This window comes from Phocoena sinus, chromosome 16, assembly GCF_008692025.1.
Source record: "Phocoena sinus isolate mPhoSin1 chromosome 16, mPhoSin1.pri, whole genome shotgun sequence".
Lineage (NCBI taxonomy): Eukaryota > Metazoa > Chordata > Mammalia > Artiodactyla > Phocoenidae > Phocoena > Phocoena sinus.
This window is the reverse complement of record NC_045778.1, coordinates 53,218,043-53,239,405: the sequence shown is the minus strand read 5'-3', so window position 1 is coordinate 53,239,405 and position 21,363 is coordinate 53,218,043. Positions and strand designations below refer to the sequence as shown.

General features: G+C 41.2%; 2 protein-coding genes across 8 annotated transcripts in view; one reads left to right on the top strand and one right to left on the bottom strand.

The window, feature by feature from the left end:
* Positions 1–21,363, bottom strand: part of ENTPD1 (ectonucleoside triphosphate diphosphohydrolase 1) — a 124,940-nt gene that overhangs the window by 89,394 nt on the left and 14,183 nt on the right. The window contains exon 1 of one of the 7 annotated variants that reach the window (XM_032607363.1): positions 8,805–9,097. The exons of 4 other annotated variants lie outside the window; for them this stretch is intronic. Coding sequence is in view for 1 of the 3 variants with exons in the window: in XM_032607365.1 (XP_032463256.1) it covers positions 8,805–8,820 (16 nt within the window). In the remaining 2 variants the exon portion in view is untranslated. Of the gene's footprint in view, positions 1–8,434; positions 8,757–8,804; positions 9,098–21,363 lie in introns of those variants that run through there. 2 more of the 7 variants (XM_032607365.1, XM_032607367.1) reach the window with 2 other exon arrangements.
* Positions 20,896–21,363, top strand: part of TCTN3 (tectonic family member 3) — a 45,267-nt gene continuing 44,799 nt past the window's right edge. The window contains exon 1 of the mRNA XM_032607361.1: positions 20,896–21,278. The gene's annotated coding sequence lies outside the window, so the exon portion shown is untranslated. The remainder of the gene's footprint in view (positions 21,279–21,363) is intronic.

The window sequence follows — 21,363 nt, the reverse complement described above, 5'->3', positions numbered from 1 at the left end:
TCCTCAAATGAAACGTCAGTGCATTAGCATTAAGAAATGACCCTAACGGCCAGCATCACCTCTTCTGAGACAAGGCAGCATGAGGGAGGCAAGTAAGCAGAGGCCTCAGCTGGCCCACCTAACACTCATTAACTTGGGATCAACAAAAGCGCACTGTGGGAGAAGAGAAGCACGGTGTGACGGGAGGGGCACAGGGAACACTTTGGGAAGTCCCGGATTTGTTGTTTTGTCTTGCTTTGTTTTGCTTGTTTGTGTGTTTATTTTTGCCTCTGTGAACTGATAAGCTCACTCTACCATGAGTATAAAGAGGCTTAGAACTGATCTCCAACCAAAGACATTACTTGGGCAAGGTGCTAAGCAGTGGCGTAGGAGCTCACTCTGCAGTTTAATGAAGGTTTGCTCTCAGTGGGAAAGGGGCAAAGGCAAGAAAATGGGCCCAGAGAAGGGTCCTTCCTGAATGCCTTTATGCCTCTCGACAAAAATACTGACAGAATCCTGAGAGCCCTAGCCTCTCTATCCTCTGAAACATGACTCTATGGCAACAGGACTGTTGCCTTCTTTCCTGGATCTGAGTGAGCTTTCTTGGGTAGAGGACTGAGATGTCTTCCCACACATAGAAGGGGATGTTGCATTTGGTGATTCCATTATTCTAGGATCCAAACGGAATCTAAGGGAGCAAAGGGTAAACCATGCATTCCCCATCTCTAACACTGAACTGGGATGAATCTCCCCTAGTGCTTCCTTAAATTCTTTTTAGAATAAGATGAAAAACACATAACATTCATTTGTGCACCCCTACAGAAGGTATCTCTTTTCTTTCAAGGATAAGGCCTTAGATTAAATAAATTTTGCAATAAGTAGAAAGAATGGTAGAGGAAAAGCTTGCTTCCAAAATAGATATGATGCAGGAAAGAGAGGGAAATCTTACTTTATTTATTTTTTGGTTAGATACAAGAGGATGTTGGTCTGAGAAGAGAACAGATTAGGATAAAAGATTTCATGGAAACTAAAAATACTGTAGCTGAATGAAAGTTTATACTAGAAAGAATTAAGGAAAACTGAATCAGTCATGTAGAGAATATTAGGAAAATATTGTCAGAATACAAAGGAAAATAAAGAAAGGAAAGAAGGAAGGAAGAAAGGAGAGAGAGGGAAAGAAAGAGTGAGAGAGAGAGAGAGAGAGAGGGAGGGAGGGAGGGAGGGAAGAAAGGGAGAGATAAACGGATGGAGTAAGTTCAGAGATAAGAGATCCTGAAGAAGAAAAGCAAGCGAACAGAGTAGGAGCACTGATTAAAGTTACGAAAAAAGAAATCCTTCTTGCCCCTAAAGAAGTCCTGAATTTGGAAATCAAAAGGGTTTACCACATTCTAAGCAAAATCAATGAAAGGAAGTCTATACTCAGTTGTCTCACTGTGAAAATGTCAGAAATAGAGAACAGAAAAATGTTCAGGCTGAAAAAGTGTCCTCAAAGTACTTCACAGCATCAAACTTCTCAAGACAATGGGGGCATATTTCCAATTACTTGAGGGGGATAAGCTATCTATATTTAGACAAGTTGTCACTCTCTTACCACACTGATGCCCTTTCTAAAAAATTACTTTCATATGCACCAGATCATTTTGACAGGAACAAAAATTAAGAACTCAAAAATGGGGCAAGTCATAGTGAGAAAAGAACTATATTAAAGTTAATTAAATTCATGCTAATGGGTACAGGTTTTCCTCTTGTGGTGATAAAATGTTCTAAAATTGATTGTAGTGATGGCCGCACGATTCTGTGACTATGTTTAAAAGCAATGAATTGTAAACTTTAAGCAGGTTAATTATATGGTATGTGAATTATATCTCGAAATAATAGTAAGATCAACAACTATGGGTTCAAATCTCAACCTCAGCACTTACCAATTGAGAGACTTTAGGTAGGTCACTTAACTACTCATTCCTTGGTTTCTCATTTGTAAGACAGGGACAGTATCAACTTCAAACAGTTGTTTGAGAACTGAGTTAACATCTGTAAGTTGACTGGAACAACATGTGGCTCAATACACACTACAAACCTGTAGATTAACTAACTAAACCATCATCACTTCCATGTATTGAACACTTACTCTGTTAGTTTCCTACAGATGCCATAACAAATTACCACAAACCCATTGGCTGAAAACAATACACATTTACTCTTACAGTTCTGAAGTTCCAAGTTCAAAGTCTGAAATCAATTTCACTGGACTGAAATCAAGGTGTGGGCAGGGCTACTCTTCCTTTTCCATCTGCTTGATGGCATTCCATGCATTCCGTATTCCACATTCCTTGGCTTGTGGACCTCTCCTCCATATTCAAAGCCAGTAGCACAGCATCTTGCTACAATGGTTGCCTTGCCTTCTTCTGTGTCAGGTCTCCCTCCTCCTCCCTCTTATAAGACCATCTGTGATTATTCAGGATCTCCCCAGTTTAAATTCCTTAATTTAATCATATCTGCAAAGACTCTTTCCGTATAAGGTAACATTCATAAATTCTGGGGACTCAGAGCTGTAATCTTTGCAGGCTACCACTGTTACTATATCAACCAAAAACGAAGAAAAAGAAAATAAATCTACGAAAAAGCCCTAATGATTATTTGTAAGTACACCAAAATAAAGCAATAAAAAAGAAGACATTAAGCAAAAGATGGTATCAAGAACATTTCACACAGCTTAAATTAGAAAATATGAGTACTGCACTATTACTTTCTATTTACCAACCTTTGTTCACTGGAAACTTTTCGAGTCCTCCCTACCCTGCCTTTTCAGTTCAGTGCCTAAAAAGTTATTTTGCTGATGACACACTGCTTCAGATGTCTTTTGTGCATATGTCTGAGTCTTTATCCACTTGAGCAAAACTGTTTCAATTTTATAGTTCAGAGATTCTGACCCTCACCTCCTATATCCTGCCAACCAGACCCACCTCCTGGCTCTGGCCTCCTGGGGCCTGCCATGATTATTTGGGAGGGAAAGACTTGGTAATTTTCACTCACACCATACTACAATACTTCCTAAAGTTATGTAGCCATACAAGGTTCAGCTGCCTAAGATGCTGAGAACTTTATCTCATCTTCTTTCATCTTTCTCAAGACTTTATTGACTTACTCCTTCTCCGTATCTATTTTACTTCCTTTTTTAGTCCCAACTCTCTATCACTGCCCCCCACCCTTTTCTAATAAGCCACAATAAAAAGTTATTCACAGCTCATTCTTTTTCCTGGAATTAAAATTCTCATAGGTCACAATAAATGTATACAAAAGTAAATGCAGATGTACTATAATTTCACATAGGAGAATATTATGGTTGAGGAGGGATTACCATATAATTGAAATGACTGGATAGATTTACAAATATCCAATTTTATATCTTAAAAACAGAATATATCTTATTCACAAGTGTTCACATTTATAAAAATTCACTACATGCTTAGGCACAAAGAAACCTCAGAAATACTAAAGCCATATTCTCTAATCATTGTGAAATAAAATGAAAAATTAATAAAAATTAATGGTTTAAACAAAAATGACAATTACCTGGAACTTTCAAAAAATTATCCTGGGTTAAAGAGACAATAAATGTAATATCAAACTTTTTTGAAAATATAACACCACAGATAAAAAGGTATTGGATCTATTCATAGCTGTAACTCTCTGTATAAAAACACTAAGGTTTTGGAAAAACTGTTGCAAATATAGTAGAAAAACCTGAATATCCTTATTTTATCAAGAGCTCACATAAATTAATTTAAAACATAAAATCCAATAAGTAATAAACAGGCAACGGATGTAAACAGTATACAAAAGAAGAAGCACATTATGTGAAAAATGTCAAATTCACCAGTAATTAAACAAACTAAAACAACATAAAAGTGGACACGATTATTTAAAGAAAAAAACAAAACAAAACACCTAAGTTGTCAGGGATGCAGCAAAACAGGAACTCCTCGTGGGAGCATGAAGGGTCCATCCTTTGGTAAAGCAACTTGTTAATAGTAATCAAGAACTTTAAAAAACATTTACAAATTTTGATCCAGTAATTCTACTTCTGGGATTCTATCCTCAGCATGCATCCCTACATATGGAAAAACTTCACTCACAAAGATGTTTATTGGAAATGGGAACAACCTAAATGTTCAATAACAGGGACACTTAAAAAAAACTATGTGACTATAAAAATTATGCTAACGAAGACTATGCTATAAGGTGGAAAATACTTGTGCTTCACTGCTACACTGAAAGTCAGGCTTTAAAACTGTATGTATAGCCTAACAATCACAAGGTCACCTCGTAATTTTTCAAGGTTGTAGTCAAATAAGTGCTAAAAAAGAGAAACAACCCAGGCATAGAAAAAGGAACTACAAGGAAATACACCAAAATAATGTCATGAGCAATTGTTTTTCTTTCTCCTCTAATCCATATTTCATGTCTTCTTTAATGAGTATATGCCATATTACTTACATCTTCACGGACAGAAAGAAATTGTCCACATCCTCCTTATGGATCAGAAGGAAACACCTTTTTACGTAGGGCATGTACTGCCATTGTTCCTGGGTCTCTAAATTCATTTTGATACTCTAGCACAAAAACTGTGGGATGGAAGTATGTCAGGCAAACTCCCTCTTGCCTTCTCTACTCCAACGACTTCTTTTTTCCTTATGACTCCCTCAATTTTCCAAACCTAAAGAAATCCTATCGGTCCTCTCTGCATTCACTATCCTCCTTTGTGTCTGGGATCATTCTCACCTCACTTCTGCAGTGCAGACAGTGCCCCCCTGGCATGCTGCTCCCAGTCTCAGAGTCCTGAACCCTTGCTAGCCCCAGCTCTCAGGCACTCCAAACACCCAGCAAAGGGTTCTGGGGCAACCAAATGTTCTGTTCCAGTACTTCTCAGGTTGGAGGAAGGGAATGAAAGCAGCATAAGGAAACTTGGAGCCGTAGAGAGAAGGTGGGAGATGTTTAGGAAATCCAACACAGGGCCTTTATGTGCAATTACAGATTGTATGTGATAAAGATTCACATTCACCAAGACAAAGGCAGTGCCTCTGCTCATCTGCACTTCCATCAAACCTCCAAGAGGTTTGATGATTCTTCACCACAAGGGCCGCCCTCAACTTTGGCCTCCCTCCAAACTTTTTCAGGGAATGGAGCTCACAAGGAACAGACCCGATGGGATGTGCCCCAGTCCTCACCTTCACTCTGCATAGGCAGGTGGAATTAAACATTAATGCCCTTCGGCACAACCACTGGTTATGGAGTGCAGAAGCAACCATAAAGACAACACAAGGGAGAAAATACTCTTAAAATACGGTTTGGCCAAGTAAAAGCAAGACCAATCACTGCCATTTGTAAAAAACTGTTTACCACATGTGCCCAATGACCATGCAAGACAATCATGATTAAAGAAATCATTTAATATGCACCTGTTGACTTTGTAAAGGTTTATTAGATTACAGGACTGGTAATCCCAAACTCATAATCAAGGCTAAACTTTGGACTTCTGCCTGCAAATCTCCAGGATGAACATGTAAATAGGTTCCCTACTTGGAACCTGGAAAAAAGTGAATAAAGCTTTTTATTCTTAAATCTAGGCTGCAGTTTTGGTAAAAGAGAGAGGTCTTTAAGCACTGCTGGGATGTGGAAGGGCTTATTGTGGGCACCAGACTCGACTCATCTTTCTAGGTCCAACTGAAGCGTTCCATATCTTTGAGAAGTTTTCCCCCAAATCATCAATCCCTGTTCTGTTTCTCATGGGATTTTCCTTAAACTTCTATTATGGCTCTTAGGGAGGTAGGAGAACTTATCTATTAGGAACCCATGCTTTGCAGCCTAACTATATTGGTCTAAATTCCCCCCTTTGCCTATTACTATCTGGATGACGTTGGCCAAGTAACTTCTCTCCACAGCTGTAAGATGCAGAAATCTCTATCATAGGTTTTTTTGGGAAGATGACATGAGACAATGCCAGATGTATGTATAAAAATTACAGTGCCTTGCACATAATAAAAAACCAATGTTAGCTATGATTATTAGCACTTCACAGAGTCTGGCTTCAATTAGAGTTGGTTGTATATATGTCTGCCTCCCTCACTAGACTGTGAGCAAACTGTTTATATCCCACACATCTGGCACAGGGACTTACAAATGGAAGACACAATAATATTTGTCAAGCGGGTTTGAAGGTACGCCAAGAAAAGGAAAGGGAGGGTGCTGAAACAAATATAATGTACTTTATGATTTTATCCAGGGCCAACCTCTGTGGTGTTTGTTTTTCTTCTATTACCAGAGTATGCTGTCTCAGACTACGAGATTGGTCGCTATAAAATGGGGCTGGTGGGACACTATTTCTGGAACCAGATGTTCTGTTCAGAGATAGTGAAGTTGTGCTATGAGGTATCTGAAACCTCCAGTTTGGTTCTCAGCTGAAAGGGGACTGGGGGCTGAAGTTCAGCCAGAGCTGGACGGGCCAAATGGGGTGCCCTAGCATAGAGTCACATCAGCTCTGAAGGTCACCCACCTAGAAGAAATGCATTTCGTTTTTCAGTGTATTCACTTAGAGGGATGTCTTTACATATTGCACAAAAGAGCTGTTTGTACCAGCAGGACTCCACTGCAAACTCAAAGGTCCCCTTTTAAACCAGCCTACTGACACTTGGATGAACATCAACTAAGATAATATTACTTAGCTTACTAAATATTTATTGAGTGCCCATTATGTGTTAAAAACTGTGCTAGACACTGCAGATCCAAAGGTAAATAAAGAAATTATAGTCAGGGGAAGGTTGGGAAGCCATGCAGAAGGCAGGAGTGTGGACAAATATGACAAGTGCCACCTTAGGTGTAAGTGGTGAGGTATTGCAGAAACATCCAATATAAGGCTACTGTAAGGCTTAAAGGAGGGACTAACAATCAAGATGAGGCTTGAAGGAGTGATTGCCACAGCTAACATTTATTGAGCACATATTATATACATCAGGCCCTGTTCTGAGAACCCTGCATGAATCCCTCATTTAGTCCTTACAACAACCCTGTGAGGTAGATAACATTATTCTCTTCATTTTACAGATGAGGAGACTGAGGCTCACAGGAAAGGATGGAGCTGGGATTCAAACTCGAGCAGCTTGGTTCCAGACTAAAGGAGGAGGAGAGGACCAAATCAGCCTTCAAGGCAGAGGCAAGTGTCTTGAAACAATCTGGAAGGGAGGAAAGAAGTTCCCCAAGTCCCTTGAGGAACTGAAAGTGTCTGGGGGTGGGGACAGAAGTTCAGAGATGACTCAGCTCAATCTGCAGGTTAGAAGGGAAACCAGAGGCAGGGGATTTCTAGTCTGCTTTGGACTTTTGAAAACGAGCTGTGTGATTCCTGCCATCTAACCCCTCCTGGCTTCAGTCTCCCCGTTTTGTAAAAGTCAATAATAACAATACCTGGGCCCTACCACAGAGAATGGCCACGGGCACCAAATGGGAAAAATGCATGTAAACTTGATAGCAAAGAACAAATTCCTTACCAGACTTGAGATTTCACCAGTATCATTTCCCCTGTAGCTTCAAAGATTTGCAAACCCAAATCAGCAACGTCAAAGCAGTAACAAGAGACTCTGAAGTGGAGCAACAGGGTAGGGAAATAGACCCTCGGACCCTGCATCTGTTGCCTGCATTCAAATTCACAACTTACTGTGTGATCCCAAGGTAAGCTACTCTCTCACTACCTCAACTCCATCATCTGGGAAATGGGGATGATAATGATAGCACTCACCTTATAAGTTGCTGTGAGGAATAAGTAACACGTGTAATACGCTTAGAACAGCTCCCAGCACAGAGTAAAGACGAAAACGTTAACAGCTATCATTACTGTCATTATTAAGAACTCTACTGACTACTCATCCCATTCCTCCACGTTGTATGTGATAAAAACATGTGGGGATATTAGAGACCAGAGCTGATGAAGGTTTGCAACCCTACACAACCACAATGCTGCAGACATTCTTCCTGGCTCCCACGGGCTGGCAAGCAGCTGGCTCTCTGTCCTGGCAGAAAATGCCCAAAAGAGGTAAAGGACAGAGACCGCACACCATCTGTACAAACCAGGCTGCTCTCGCAGTTTTTAGACAAAATCTAAATATAGTCCGTCCGATAAGCCTTGCTTTTTAAAGATAAAACCGTTCTTCGTACCTATACCCCTTCCCTCCCTCCCCACACCCATGCACACTCCCCCACACCTCCCAAGAAAAGTTTAGTCTTTTGCAAGACATACTCTCGGGTCCTGTTGTGACAGGCTCTTGCCACATTAACTTCTCTGTCTAATTCCAGGCAGAGAAGCCTTTGCTAATTTCACAACAGGAAAGCACACAGGAAATTCGAGAACAAGGCAAATCTACACACAGAGCCCAGCATCTTCAAGCAAACTCACTGAGGTACTGACCCGAAGCAAGACGACTCTGGACTGTAAATGAGGCAGCTGCCTCCTAAACTGCGAGGGGACGGAAGAAGTCTTTTGCCGCTAAAAAACCAGATCTGAATACCAATTGCTAATGAATATTCATGAGCTGCTCCAGCTTGCTCAGGAGCCACCCTTGACTCTAACCCCGGAGCTTGGCTTCCTAAAATGTTTCCCAAAGTTTTTTCTCTGCCTCCTCTCAGAAGGAGAGGGTGGGAAAGTGTATTTAGGGCTTTTTGCCTCTTGCTCTTTCAAGTACTTGCTTTTGGTCCGGGCTTTTGGTTTTCTTTTTTCCTTTTTTTTTTTTTTTTTTGTTTGTTCTTAAGGATTCAGATCAAATCAATTTTGCTCTTACCCCTTCTATCTTCCATAATTGGCAGCTTTTGTTTTCTTCCTCTTTGCTCTTTATTTTTCAGCCTCTGCTTGCTGTGGTCGGTCTCAGTGAGAGAGGTACTCAAGGAACAGAGATATAACAGACCCTCGGGCTCGTGGGAGGGGCTAAATTAGCCTGCCCCGTTTCGGAAGGAACCTCAAACCCTATGTCTTTTTCATTGAAAGGACAGAGTGGCCGAGAAGTCCAACAGCTCATTCCCCTAAAGCTTCCCCAGGTTGCAATTTTTTGTATCTTGAAACAATGTATGTTCAGATATCTCTCTTCAGCTCTTTCCCTCTCCCTTTGTTACAGAAATCCATTTTTCCCCTTGAAAAGTATATCTTGGCTGCAAGCAAAAAAAAAAAAAAAAAAGCTACTTACTTTTTGCAATTTTGAAGCAAGATAACAAGAAACTTGTTACCTTTATTCTGCTCTGCAGTAGTTATTTCCACTATTTTATCTTCCAGGTCACTTATCTGTTCTTCTGCCTCAGTTATTCTGCTATTGATCCCTTCTAGAGTATTTTTAATTTCATTTATTGTGTTGTTCATCATTGCTTGTTTCCTCTTTAGTTCTTCTAGGTCCTTGTTAAATGTTTCTTGCATTTTCTCTATTCTATTTCCAAGATTTTGGATCATCCTTACTATCATTATTCTGAATTCTTTTTCAGGTAGACTGCCTATTTCCTCTTCATTTGTTAGGTCTGGTGGGTTTTTATCTTGCTCCTTCATCTGCTGTGTGTTTTTCTGTCTTCTCATTTTGCTTATCTTACTGTGTTTGAGGTCTCCTTTTTGCAGTCTGCAAAAGTCGTAGTTCCCGTTGTTTTTGGTGTCTCTCCCCAGTGGCTAAGGTTGGTTCAGTGGGTTGTGTAGGCTTCCTGGTGGAGGGTACTAGTGCCTGTGTTCTGGTGGATGAGGTTGGATCTTGTCTTTCTGGTGGGCAGGTCCACGTCTGGTGGTATGTTTTGGGGTGTCTGTGGCCTTATTATGATTTTAGGCAGCCTCTCTGCTAATGGGTGGGGTTGTGTTCCTGTCTTGCTAGGGGTTTAGCATAGGGTGTCCAGCACTGTAGCTTGCTGGCCGTTGAGTGAAGCTGGGTCTTGGTGTTGAGATGGAGATCTCTGGGAGATTTTCGCCGTTTGATATTACGTGGAGCTGGGAGGTCTCTTGTAGACCAGTATCCTGAAGTTGGCTCTCCCACCTCAGAGGCACAGCACTGACTCCTGGCGGTAGCACCAAGAGCCTTTCATCCACATGGTTGCAACCTTGCCCGCCGACCATGCTCACCCAGTGCGCCGCAGAGTCTGGCGCTGGGTAGGGGGCGGGCTTCAGGGACCCTTCCTCGCTTCTGGCCTCTCTCCCGCGGTGTCCTCTCCACTGCTGCTGCCACTCCTTCTTTCTCTGGGCTCCTGTTGCTCAGCGGGCGCCTGCCACTACCAGCCGCTGGCACACAGCCCCAGCCGGCCAAGCCCATGAAATTGGAAACCAGCAACAACGCAGATCTTTTAGGATGTGTTTGATCTTAAAGGACTACCTGCTAGTGTTGGAGGGTCTCCTGCAGAGGCGGGGGGTGGCTGTGGCTCACCGTGGGGACAAGGACACTGTCCAAGAAACTTGTTACCTTGATACCCACCGGAAAAACTGTGGGACCCAAGAACAGTTCTTCCAGCCCCATAAATCTGATCACTTCTGGTCCCCTAATGAGCAATCCCTTTTAGAGGCTCATTACACCAGAAGAGCAACGGGTCACCCTAGCAAAAGATGCTGTGGCGAGAGAAAGCGTGGTATTGGTCACAAGGCAGGGTGGGACGGCAGGGGAGGCTGCTCGCTGGGAACAGCTGTCTAGCTGTACTGATGCAAGCTGTCTACCTTTTCCAAACCTAGACCTCCTATCTCTGAAGTCTTATGAGCAAGAATTGCTACACCCAGGCTTTGCCAACATGACCCAAATGCAGATGAGAAACTGACCAAAACATTTTAAAACTGTGTATATGAAGTTATTTTGAAATCAGGACAACAGCCAAGCCTCAGAGAGGAAGGTAAGTTCCCAAGTCCCAGGGCTGCCTGTCTGGGCAGCTTCCCCCTCCACAAGGCTGTCACAAACCTTAGCATTTTAGATTTGAAAGAGACCTCGGACATCTAGTCTAAGCAAGGATAGAGGCGTGGAGATGTTAAGCTACAAGTTCATGTTCACATTGAGAGCAGGGAGCTGGTTGCTACCATGCTCTCCAGCACTTAATATAGTTCCTCCCACGGTGTAGGCTCTCAGTAAATTTTTGATAAATGGTTGAGTTAATAAACAGCAGCAAAGCAGAACATAAATCTGATTTCACTGATTGCTAGTTCATGCTCTTTCTACACTGTTTCTTCAGCATGAGAGGTGGTATCTAAAGCCAATTGTACCATAAGACATTTTTCTTCCAAATATACCATAAGCCATTAAATTTGTGACCAATAAAGATTGTTTTTGACTCTCTATATAACATATATTCTCCATTATACTTTTAATCATACTTCAATAAAGGCAGGGGCTTTTTTTAGGCATCTCTGCTATTTGCACAGTGCTCAGCAGCATAGTATGTGCTCAATAAATGTTTGGTGCTGGACTGCCCTGGTGGTCCAGTGGTTAAGACTCTGCGCTTCCACTGCAGGGGGCATGGATTCGATCCCTGGTCAGGGAACTATGATCCCACAAGCCGCATGGTGCGGCCCCCAAAAATAAATAAATAAAAATTTTGGTGCTTTGATAAATCTGGGTCTGTACAATACTCTTTCTTCACCTTACTAAGGTTTCAGATTTAGAGCATTTGCCATTTATAATAAAAACTAATTATACTAAATGAAAATCCAGTGGATGCCTTCTCCCGAGCCAGTTTAGACTCCATTTCTAATAATATTGGTTTGATATCTGTGCTATTGTGGTAAAAAAATTTTTTACTTTTTTATTTAATTAATTTTTATTGGAGTATAGTTGCTTTATCATATGTGTTTACAATATGTATCTTGTGTTAGTTTCTACTGTACAGCACAGTGAATCAGCTATACGTATACATATATCCCCTCTTTTTTGGATTTCCTTCCCATTTAGGTCACCACAGAGCAGTGAGTAGAGTTCCCTGAGCTATATAGTACATTCTCATTAGTTATCTATTTTATACATAGTATCAATAGTGTATATATGTCAGGACTTCCCAGGGGTAGAAGGTAATAATTTAGTGAAGACCTGGGGGAATGAGCTGTGTGGTTATTTATGTCCTTTTGATATTATTTAAATGGTTCTTACCCATGGTTGGTTTCAAGGCTAAAAGGAGACTGCAAAAGAATGGGGTTTTATCATTGATAGGGATGTCAGAGGCATGATAAATCATACTTCAAGAAACATGTTAAATGTTGTATGGCAATTAACAAATCTAATCTCAGGAATTCATAGATTTTTTTTTCCACCAGGAACACACCCAAACCCCATCTTCTTACATCTGCTATAAACTAAGATACTAAGTCAGTACTCTTTGGTATTTGGTGTATGAATATTCAACAAGCAAAATTTGCCAGCACCTTTTGAAAATCATATCAAATTTTCTTGACACTATTTGACATTGTACTTTGACAATCTATCAGCACCACATGCACGTCTTATCAAAAAAATTGTTTAGATTAACTCAATCATATTTGTAGTTCTCTACCATCAGTAATAACCTCTGCCCCCACTCCACCTGCCTGCTTACAGGTATTTAGGGATGATAAAAACCCCTGTGAGGGATAGGAAATAGGGCATGGGATGGATATAAAAGTACTCAGAGTATTTAGAATGCACACTGGTTCAGAAAATGCCCCTTCCCTTCTTTTAGGAGAGGAGTAGGAAAGGCACTGTCTCTCGGAGCAGAGCCATGGTTCTCAACCCTACCTGCACATTATACATTATATGTAATCACTGCGGGTGCTTTAAAAGTGCTAATGCTCATCCCTACCCTCAGAAATTGGAATTTGGTCTGGGATTCAGATAAGGATTTCTCGTAAAAGGGCTCAGGTGATTTTAATGTGCTGCCAGGGTTTTGGAGTTAAGGAGATCTAGGTTTGAATCTTCACTGTGTAAAATTAGACAAGTTAGCCTCTCTGAACCTCAGTTTACCTGAGAAATAAAGATTAAAAAAAAATCTACTTCATAGAGTCATTGTAGGGAAATAAATGTGTAAGAAATCCCAACAGAGACCCTAGCACATAGTTGGCACTCAACAAGTTTGAGTTCCTTTCCTCTTCACTTATATGCTAGGTATATGGTTCAGATTAAATAAAACATTGTCTTCTCTTCTGTGTCCCTTACTTTCTCCCCCTCCAATATCTTCCATTTATTTTTCAGACCTTCTCCCCCTCCCATATCTTCCATTTATTTTTCAGAAGTAACCCCAGGGCAACTGAAGGGAATGAGAACAGAATTCCCTCCAACAGCACATAGTACCTCTCCACCTCCCTTCCCCAAATTAAATGTGATCCTACGTATTCAACAGCAACTGTGGGACTAGGGACATGCTGAGAGACGGGATTGGGGAGTGAAGTATGACCAAGGGTCACCCATGCCTCTGTTGTTCCAGGATAAGCAAGTGGCCTTGGTAGTCAGGAAGGAATGCCCTGAACTCTGAGTTAGGGGAAGCCCTTGAATGTTGCAGAATGGCCAGCTCTTCCAAAGTGGAAGTATGTGACCAAACAGTTGCACCATAAGAAGGCATGCTCAGAGCACATAGCACAGCAAAGTCAAGCACAGCAGACACTCAATAAGGAGTGTGCAGAATTGAAATAAAGGTCCTGAACTGCAGGTAAATGCCTAACCTGATCCCAGTACTTGATGAAGTCTGTGTTGTGTAAGCATTATCTTGGTTTGCGTCAAGTATCTCACAACTGATTCATAACCACTCTTATCTGAGCTACAACTACCCCTTACTTCCCCCGCATTTGCTGAAATCTCTTGCATTTTCTGTTGAAACATCCCCTTTACCTCCTTCATCCTTCTACCCCCACTTCAAGTGCCCTGATTCCTCTAAATGTCTCAGAGGTTTGCAGACATAATGAGTGAAGTGTCCCTTCATTAAAAAAATGATAAAATTGTATTGCTACTCAAGAGGCAGGCCCCAAATCCAAGAGTTTCAGGTATAATAACTGATAACAGCTATAACATCTTTAAGGTCAAAGACATTCATTTCCAAAGAAACTACTCACAATCTACGAAAGTCCAATCGATTTATAAAAGCCCCAACTATTTAAAATTTTTTTAAATTTTAACATATTTTTTAAATGTTAAATTTAAATAGAGATGGTAAACAGATCAGTGGCTGCCTGAGATTCACTGGGGTGGAGGGAGGTCTGAATAGGTGAAGCTCAGGGGACTTTTTAGAGTGTGAAACTATTGAGTATGATACTGCAATGCCAATGTAAATGTGACGATATTCATAACCCATAGAAATTTAAAGGACAAAAATGAACCTTAATGTATACAGTTTTAAAAAAAATCACCCATGGGGTTAAGGGATCCCTGAATGGAATGTTGATTGTGACAAAAGAATCTAACTGTATTACGAATGTATGAAAGAGCCTCATTGAAGGGAGTAGGGGAAAGGGTACTGACCTGAGTCACTTTGGAAATAAGTAAAGTTTGTAAGACTAAAGGCAAAAGGAACTATACAAAAACATATTACTCTATTTGATGAAGCTGTTTCCCATGGGGATACAGGTTCATAATTCTGAGACCACTACATATGTATACTGGAATTGAACAATTACGTAAATAGATGACAGTAGGAGTCAGGTGTTGGAGCGGAAGGTTACAGACAGGCAAGGGTAAGTGGCTAATTATAACAATCTATCACACTAATTTAAGATGTTAACAGGGGAAACTGGGCATGGAGTATAGGAGAACTTTCTGTACTATCTTTACAACTTTTCTGTAAATCAAAAACTATTCTAAAATTAAAAGTATATTTTTAAAATTATGTTGTTAAGCATTGTATAGGTGTTTAAAGGCATCTGTTGTACCGAAACCCCTTGCTGAAGGACATCTTTACTAAAGTAACTGCTAAAAGGACACGGTTTTGCAAAAGCATTTGTTACACATGATTTCTTGTTCAAACAATTCATTGTCTCTACATCCAGCAAAGCAAAATTAACTCAGGCTGTGGGCCAAGACATGGAAACAGCCTTGTTATATAGACTCAGTGTGATACTGGTAGTACTCAAATCTTTTCATCCATGACACACAATATTCCCATTGGTCTAAAAGAAAAAAAGCCTCTAAGTTGATTCCCCACTGGCTCAAAAAGTTTCCAAATAAGTGTCTCTGGAGAGAAGTCAGAAACTCTGGGTCCAAGTGAGGGCAGGAAGGAGAACGGACTGCTGGTTCCAGAACTTGAAAAAAATAATAATAAAGGAAGGGAAATGCCTACGCTTCTTCAGACGGCCACCGTCATAGGGGAACATTGCCAGAGAACTTAAAGTAGCTCTGAGAAGGCAAAAAGTTGGAGTTAAGAAAAATTCATCATATTTAACTGACCCTAAGTGCCTGACTGCATTTGCTAAGCAATCAAGATTACAAAGGGCATAAATCTCTGTCTTCTAATTTAGGACATTTCTGGTCCTAGGAGGCAGGGGACATTCTTAAAGAACACATGGCTTCTAGAATCTTATGCTCAAGACCTTAACAGGGTGGCTCAAACACCCAGTTTTTGAAGACAATAATAGCCCGTAATACCAGGCCAGTCTGTAGCAAGAAGCTCCCATGTTGCTGTTAATGCTCTGCCTCTGCAGAGATCTGCCGGGGGTGACAAACCCTGGAGACAAGGCCAAAGTCAGGCACCCTGCACTCCTTTACATTAGGCCCTTCATCCATTCAGGACCATCAAAGCCTGAAGAAATAATAGAGTGGGAAACGACAGTAGTGATTTTCTGGCTTTTGAGATTATTACTTAGCCTAGACAGTTATCCCAGCTCATCCTTCAAGGTCTAGTTCAAACCTTAAATCTTTAAAGGCTTCCAGCTCCTCCAAATTCTGAGAGCATAATTCTTCTCTCTAAGTGACAAATAGCTTGGCACTTGCTTAATGCCTTGCATTGCTAGCTTCAAGTGTGATTTATCTCATATGCACAACATAGAGTCTGACTGCAAATTCTGTTTCTCTCCTCCCCATCCGCGTCTTCCATATTCCATAGCACCCAGTCCAGGGTTTTGCATATGTGCTTAAATTTTAGGGGGAAAAGTTAGCTAGAACCTTTTAATAGATGAGCCATTCTCGAGTAAAACTCCTTCTCAGCATACGAATTGGTCACTCAAATCTCTCCCAACTCCGAAATTTTCTGATCTAGTCCAAAGTATGTAACAATTCCTATTGTTTTTTAAAATTCATTACTCGGCATATGACAGGTAATCTTCCACTGCTGAATTGTAATCTTTAAAAGGTTTCAAAAGCCAACTGGGAGTCAAGAATTAAATTAAAATTCACCTGCATTAGGCATTGCTACAAACAGCTCATCTGAGTTGGCGATCAGATGAAAAGATACCTTCCACACAACACTAAGCATGCACGTGCACAAAGACAAACACAGCATAACTTACAGTTCTGCCTGGAAACAGACTGATTTCTTTTGACATTAATTGCAAGACACACACTTAATTTCAAAACATTAAAATCTGTTTTTATCACGTGTTTTAGAATTAAGGATATACAGACTACATATAGAAAATGTCTGTAAGCCTACCCACACAACCGTTCACCTTAATTTCCAGGAAAAATAGAAATTACATAGGGTTCCCTGCTCCAAAGCCTCTGCAATGGCAAAGAGAAAGCTGCCGGATGAGAAAGGTGTCTGTGGGAGGGACAGATGCGGGAACACAAGGATCTGCACTTTGTGTGTCAACAATGCCTTGCAGACGAGACAATGTTTTTTCTGCTGCCATAATCCAGAGGATGGACAACATGGATTTTACAGGACATACTCAAGCGTGACAGGCAACTAGAGGAAAGTAGAAGGAAGTACCAGGATATAATACTTCATTAAGGGCTTCCCTGGTGGCGCAGAGGTTGAGAGTTCCGCCTGCTGATGCAGGGGACGCGGGTTCGTGCCCCGGTCCGGGAATATCCCACATGCCGCGGAGTGGCTAGGCCCGTGAAGCATGGCCACTGAGCCTGCGCGTCTGGAGCCTGTGCTCCGCAACGGGAGAGGCCACAACAGTGAGAGGCCCGCGTACCGCAAAAAAAAAACAAAAAACAAAAAACAAAAAAAAAAAACTTCATTAATATTTGACTAATATATAAATATTTACCACATGTACAATTATGTATCCTGAAGAGCAACCCATAGATAACCCTGATACCTATGTTACTTTGAAAAGGGAGTAAGTTAGAAGAGAATCAGTGAGGAAAAGAATACTTTCCCCTTCTCTGCTTAACTGCCCTCCAGTTCCTTCTTCTGCCTAGCCAGAAAAGCCCTGTGAAAAAGAGACTGCAGTGCTCCCAAACAGTATGCCATGATTTATTATAGCTGTGCTACATCCCTTAGCCTCCCATACAGCCAGCACTTGTCATATTCTGCTTTTGTTTGGGTTATTTATGCATGGAGCAGATTCAATCTTAAACCACCACATTTAGGTATCCAAGAAATTTTGCTATGTTTATTTTCTTTATATCAACTTAAACCCATCTCAGTTCCCTCTGAGCTGCCAAGAAAATCAATCACAATCATTACTGGAGTCCCCTCACCTCCCTGGTTTACACCATAATCTGGGAGAAGTGCATGTATCAGAAAATAGGGGAAGGACTCCTAATCCCTCATTTACTTTGATCCCTTTTGATATTCTCACTGCCCAACCTTGAAATGTGACAGGCTTTCCGTTCCAGTGCTGAATGGGGATGGTGGAGGACTGAAGAGGGAGCTTTGCCTCTGATGGAAGCGCTGGCCATCCTACTGATCAGGACACAACCACAGAACAGTCAAGGGTGCCCAGTACCCATCGCCCACCAACCTCCACCCCCTTCCCAGTGCTCCAGAATTTCCACTCTTCCCTGGCCCTCAAAGGTACCCCTTTATTTCTTCCTGAATACTCTATTGCTTCAGAGCACCTTGTGCAATTTCAATAACAAGCTAGGGTAGGATTGGAGACCCACAATAACTAACACCTTAACAAAGTATCCTGCCTCTTACACTGGAGTTACCATTCCTTCCCACCCCAAGTTTCCCTTCAGTCCTCACTACATTCTCCATCACTACTAGACTTGGAGTTCTGGAGGGAAAGGACAGTTTACTACTCATTTTATATCCTCTAAAATACCTAACATGGGGATTCTCAACCACTGCACACAAGAAGTCAACTCCCCCCTCCCCAGTAAAAATTTAGTCCCTCCAAATTTTTACTGATGTTTTAAAAAAGCTTTTTGCTACAGTTGAGTATAAATATTGTCACAGCAATGCCTGAGGCATGAAATGAAGCACTCAGGCAGCTGAGTGTAGAGCAGCTTTGCTGTAACTAAGCAGTATGAGGTTAGCATATCACCAGATAGGGCTACAGAGGAATGACACGAGCTCTGCCTCCAAGAAGAGCACAGCCGGGCAAAACCAGCTCTTCTCCAACAGCAGCTATCCTGAAGAGCAACCCATAGATAACCCTGATACCTTTATTGACATTATGGTGGCGATTGCGTTATAATCATTGCTGGCCTGATTTGTGTTGCTGTCAACCATTTAATTATCCCACAGTATGTCTGCAAAAATTCTAAAATTTGAAGTGTTTCTCTGAAGAGACTGCTAGCTGTATACTCCTCTTATTCTTATTTTCTTCCGATCTAAAAGAATATCCATTGTTTAGCCATCCGGCATAAAGACTACATTGCCCAGCCTATTTTGCAGCTGTGTGTACAAGAGCAGTGAATCACTCTGGGGCTAGCAACAATGGGTATCCATGACTACACTTGACCTGAAGGGGCAGGGAGAGGAAGGAAGAGGTTCCTGGAACCCACAGAGTAAGCTGTGGCTACAGAAGACAGTTGTCTGACAAGAACTGTGGCTTCTGCATTGGGTTGGGGTCCCCCAAAAGTAATTCTCAAAGGTAGGATTTCAGCACAAGTAGTTTATTTAGAAGCAATTCCAAGAGGCACTGGAAGCGGGTGGGTAAGTGAGACAGGGGAGGGAAGGAGGCCGACAGTGCGCACTGATCAGCAGATCACCACTGAGTGCAAATGGGGCTCAGTCTCGATAGGGACCTCTAGGAGATGGTGAAGAACAAGGCTCAGAGTTGTCCCAACCTGGGGGAGAGGACATGGGGGTGTTTACCCACCAATTCCCATACATCATTGGTTAAGGGCTGCTCCCTGGGGATATCAACTGTCCAGCACCTTTGCCCTGCCCTGCGCATGGTGTAGGCATGCTTCCATGGCCAGAAAAAGCCCTCAGGCAGAGAGTGGCGGGTGTTCACGCAGGAAGCAGCCACCACCGTACATCAGGCATGGTGAGGGCTGAGGGTACCTGGGCAGGGGACCTATGGCGTCTGCTATACCTTCAGTTAAGGACTGTAGCCACTGCCACTGTGGCCCAGCAGGGAAGCAGCAGAGGAATAAATACCTGACCTCACTCTCTGCCCTCCCATCTCCTGCTGAACCTAATCAGAAGCCCCTTGATTCAGTTCACTCTGAACAACCTCCCATGGCACAGAGCAGGGTGGAAGAGGATGAACAGTGGACTGTGGAGCAAGCAGAGAATATCCAGCACATCTGCCTCCCACTGTCTCCAAATGTCTATATTTAAAATCTAGGACAGGGACTTCCCTGGTGGTCCAGTGGCTAAGACTCTGTGCTCCCAATGCAGGGGGCCGGGGTTTGATGCCTGGTCAGGGAACTAGATCCCACATGACACAACTAAGACACGGTGCAACCAAATAAATAAATATGTAAAATATTTTTAAAAAAAATAAAATAAAATCTAGGACAGCACTTTTTGACTATAGAAATATTGTGATACATTTATATCTTTGCTAAAACTAAAGAAACCTGTGACTGGGAAGGACCTTGGAAAACATCTCTGTGAGTCCAAGCAGTAGAGAGAGCACTAAGAAAATGAGAGGAGACTTAAGTTCTAGTTCTGGATCTAATAATTACAAATGATGCCACTTCGGGCAAGTCATTTAGTACTTCAGGCTGTTTCCTCATCCTTATAATAGGGCAAGGTCCTACTGACATAACAAAGATATTATGAAAATCAAAACAATATAAAATACCCTGTAATTAAAAGGGTTATACAGTGAGGTGTTAGTATACCCTCACTGTTCCAGACAGATGAGAAGTAATACCACTTTTAAACACATTTAGGAAGGAAATGCCACTATTTTGTTTAACTATGTTTTTTTCAATTAGGAAGATATTTACATATCTACCACCACAAAAAATTTTTAATGAGACAAGGCAAAAATAATTAACATGTATTTACTTACAATTATTTTCTGACCACTAATCCCCCACCAAAAAAATCTACATTCAATTAATTACATCAGTTTCTAATGAATAGGCATAGTTATTTTTCTCTAGTTATTTCCTTTTATTGTTGACAGTGTGCTTTACTCTTTTAACCACTTCTTCTTTTATCCTTATGTGTTTAACATTTCTGATGATCCAGTAATCATGCCCAAGATCACAATTCTACGTCTTTTCTCTTTTCACTTCCCTTTTAATGTAGAAAATAAGGTTAATGATGGAGGCACCATCAGATTATAGTAAGAAATACTAGGTAGAACATCTTCTAGGTGTAATCACCAATCCAAGGAATGAATAAAGTTACAATTATTGTTCCTAAATGGAGATGTCAGAGTTGCTGCCTTGTTACAAATCAGGAATCAAGATAACATTAACCCAGAGAAATTCATGAAACAAAATGCAGTGTTTCCTGTGGTGTTATCACACTGTTACTGCATTAAGATCCCAACCAGTGTAGTAACTCATTTGGCTGGCCTAAAGTTTTCACGAAGGAACTCTGGGGGAGGGGAGATTGTTTAAATGTACCACCACTAGGAAAATAAGCATTTGATAGTTCTTACCCATCTACAAGGTAGAGGAAGGTGGAGACAAAGTCATTAAGGAAACAAAATAAGACATTTCATAAGAATGAACAATTTTTTTAAAAAGAGTGAATATAAAGATATTCTTTTTGCTGACTCTATTGTTTCAAGTCTTTGTGGTGGGTGGGAACAGGAAGACTTTAAAGCAGGGGGAAGGAAAAGGCTTTGCCCTTTTCCTTAAAGCAAGTTAACTCTATTTTAATTAGCTTTCTGGCTGTTATCTCTTTGCTTCACATCAAGAACACTGCAATACCCCATTATCACACCATCTTGAGGAAACAGATACTGCCCTCCTGAACTTTGGCAAGAAGCATAACAGACATAGCACCTCAGGACTGACCACTCCAGGAAAGTTTTTGCATAGACCCTCCTCCCAGTAAGTTAAAGGAAACTACTTAAAAAAAATTCTCTATGAAATGATAAGCCATTTTCCATGTAGGTAATTTTCATTGTCCATATTT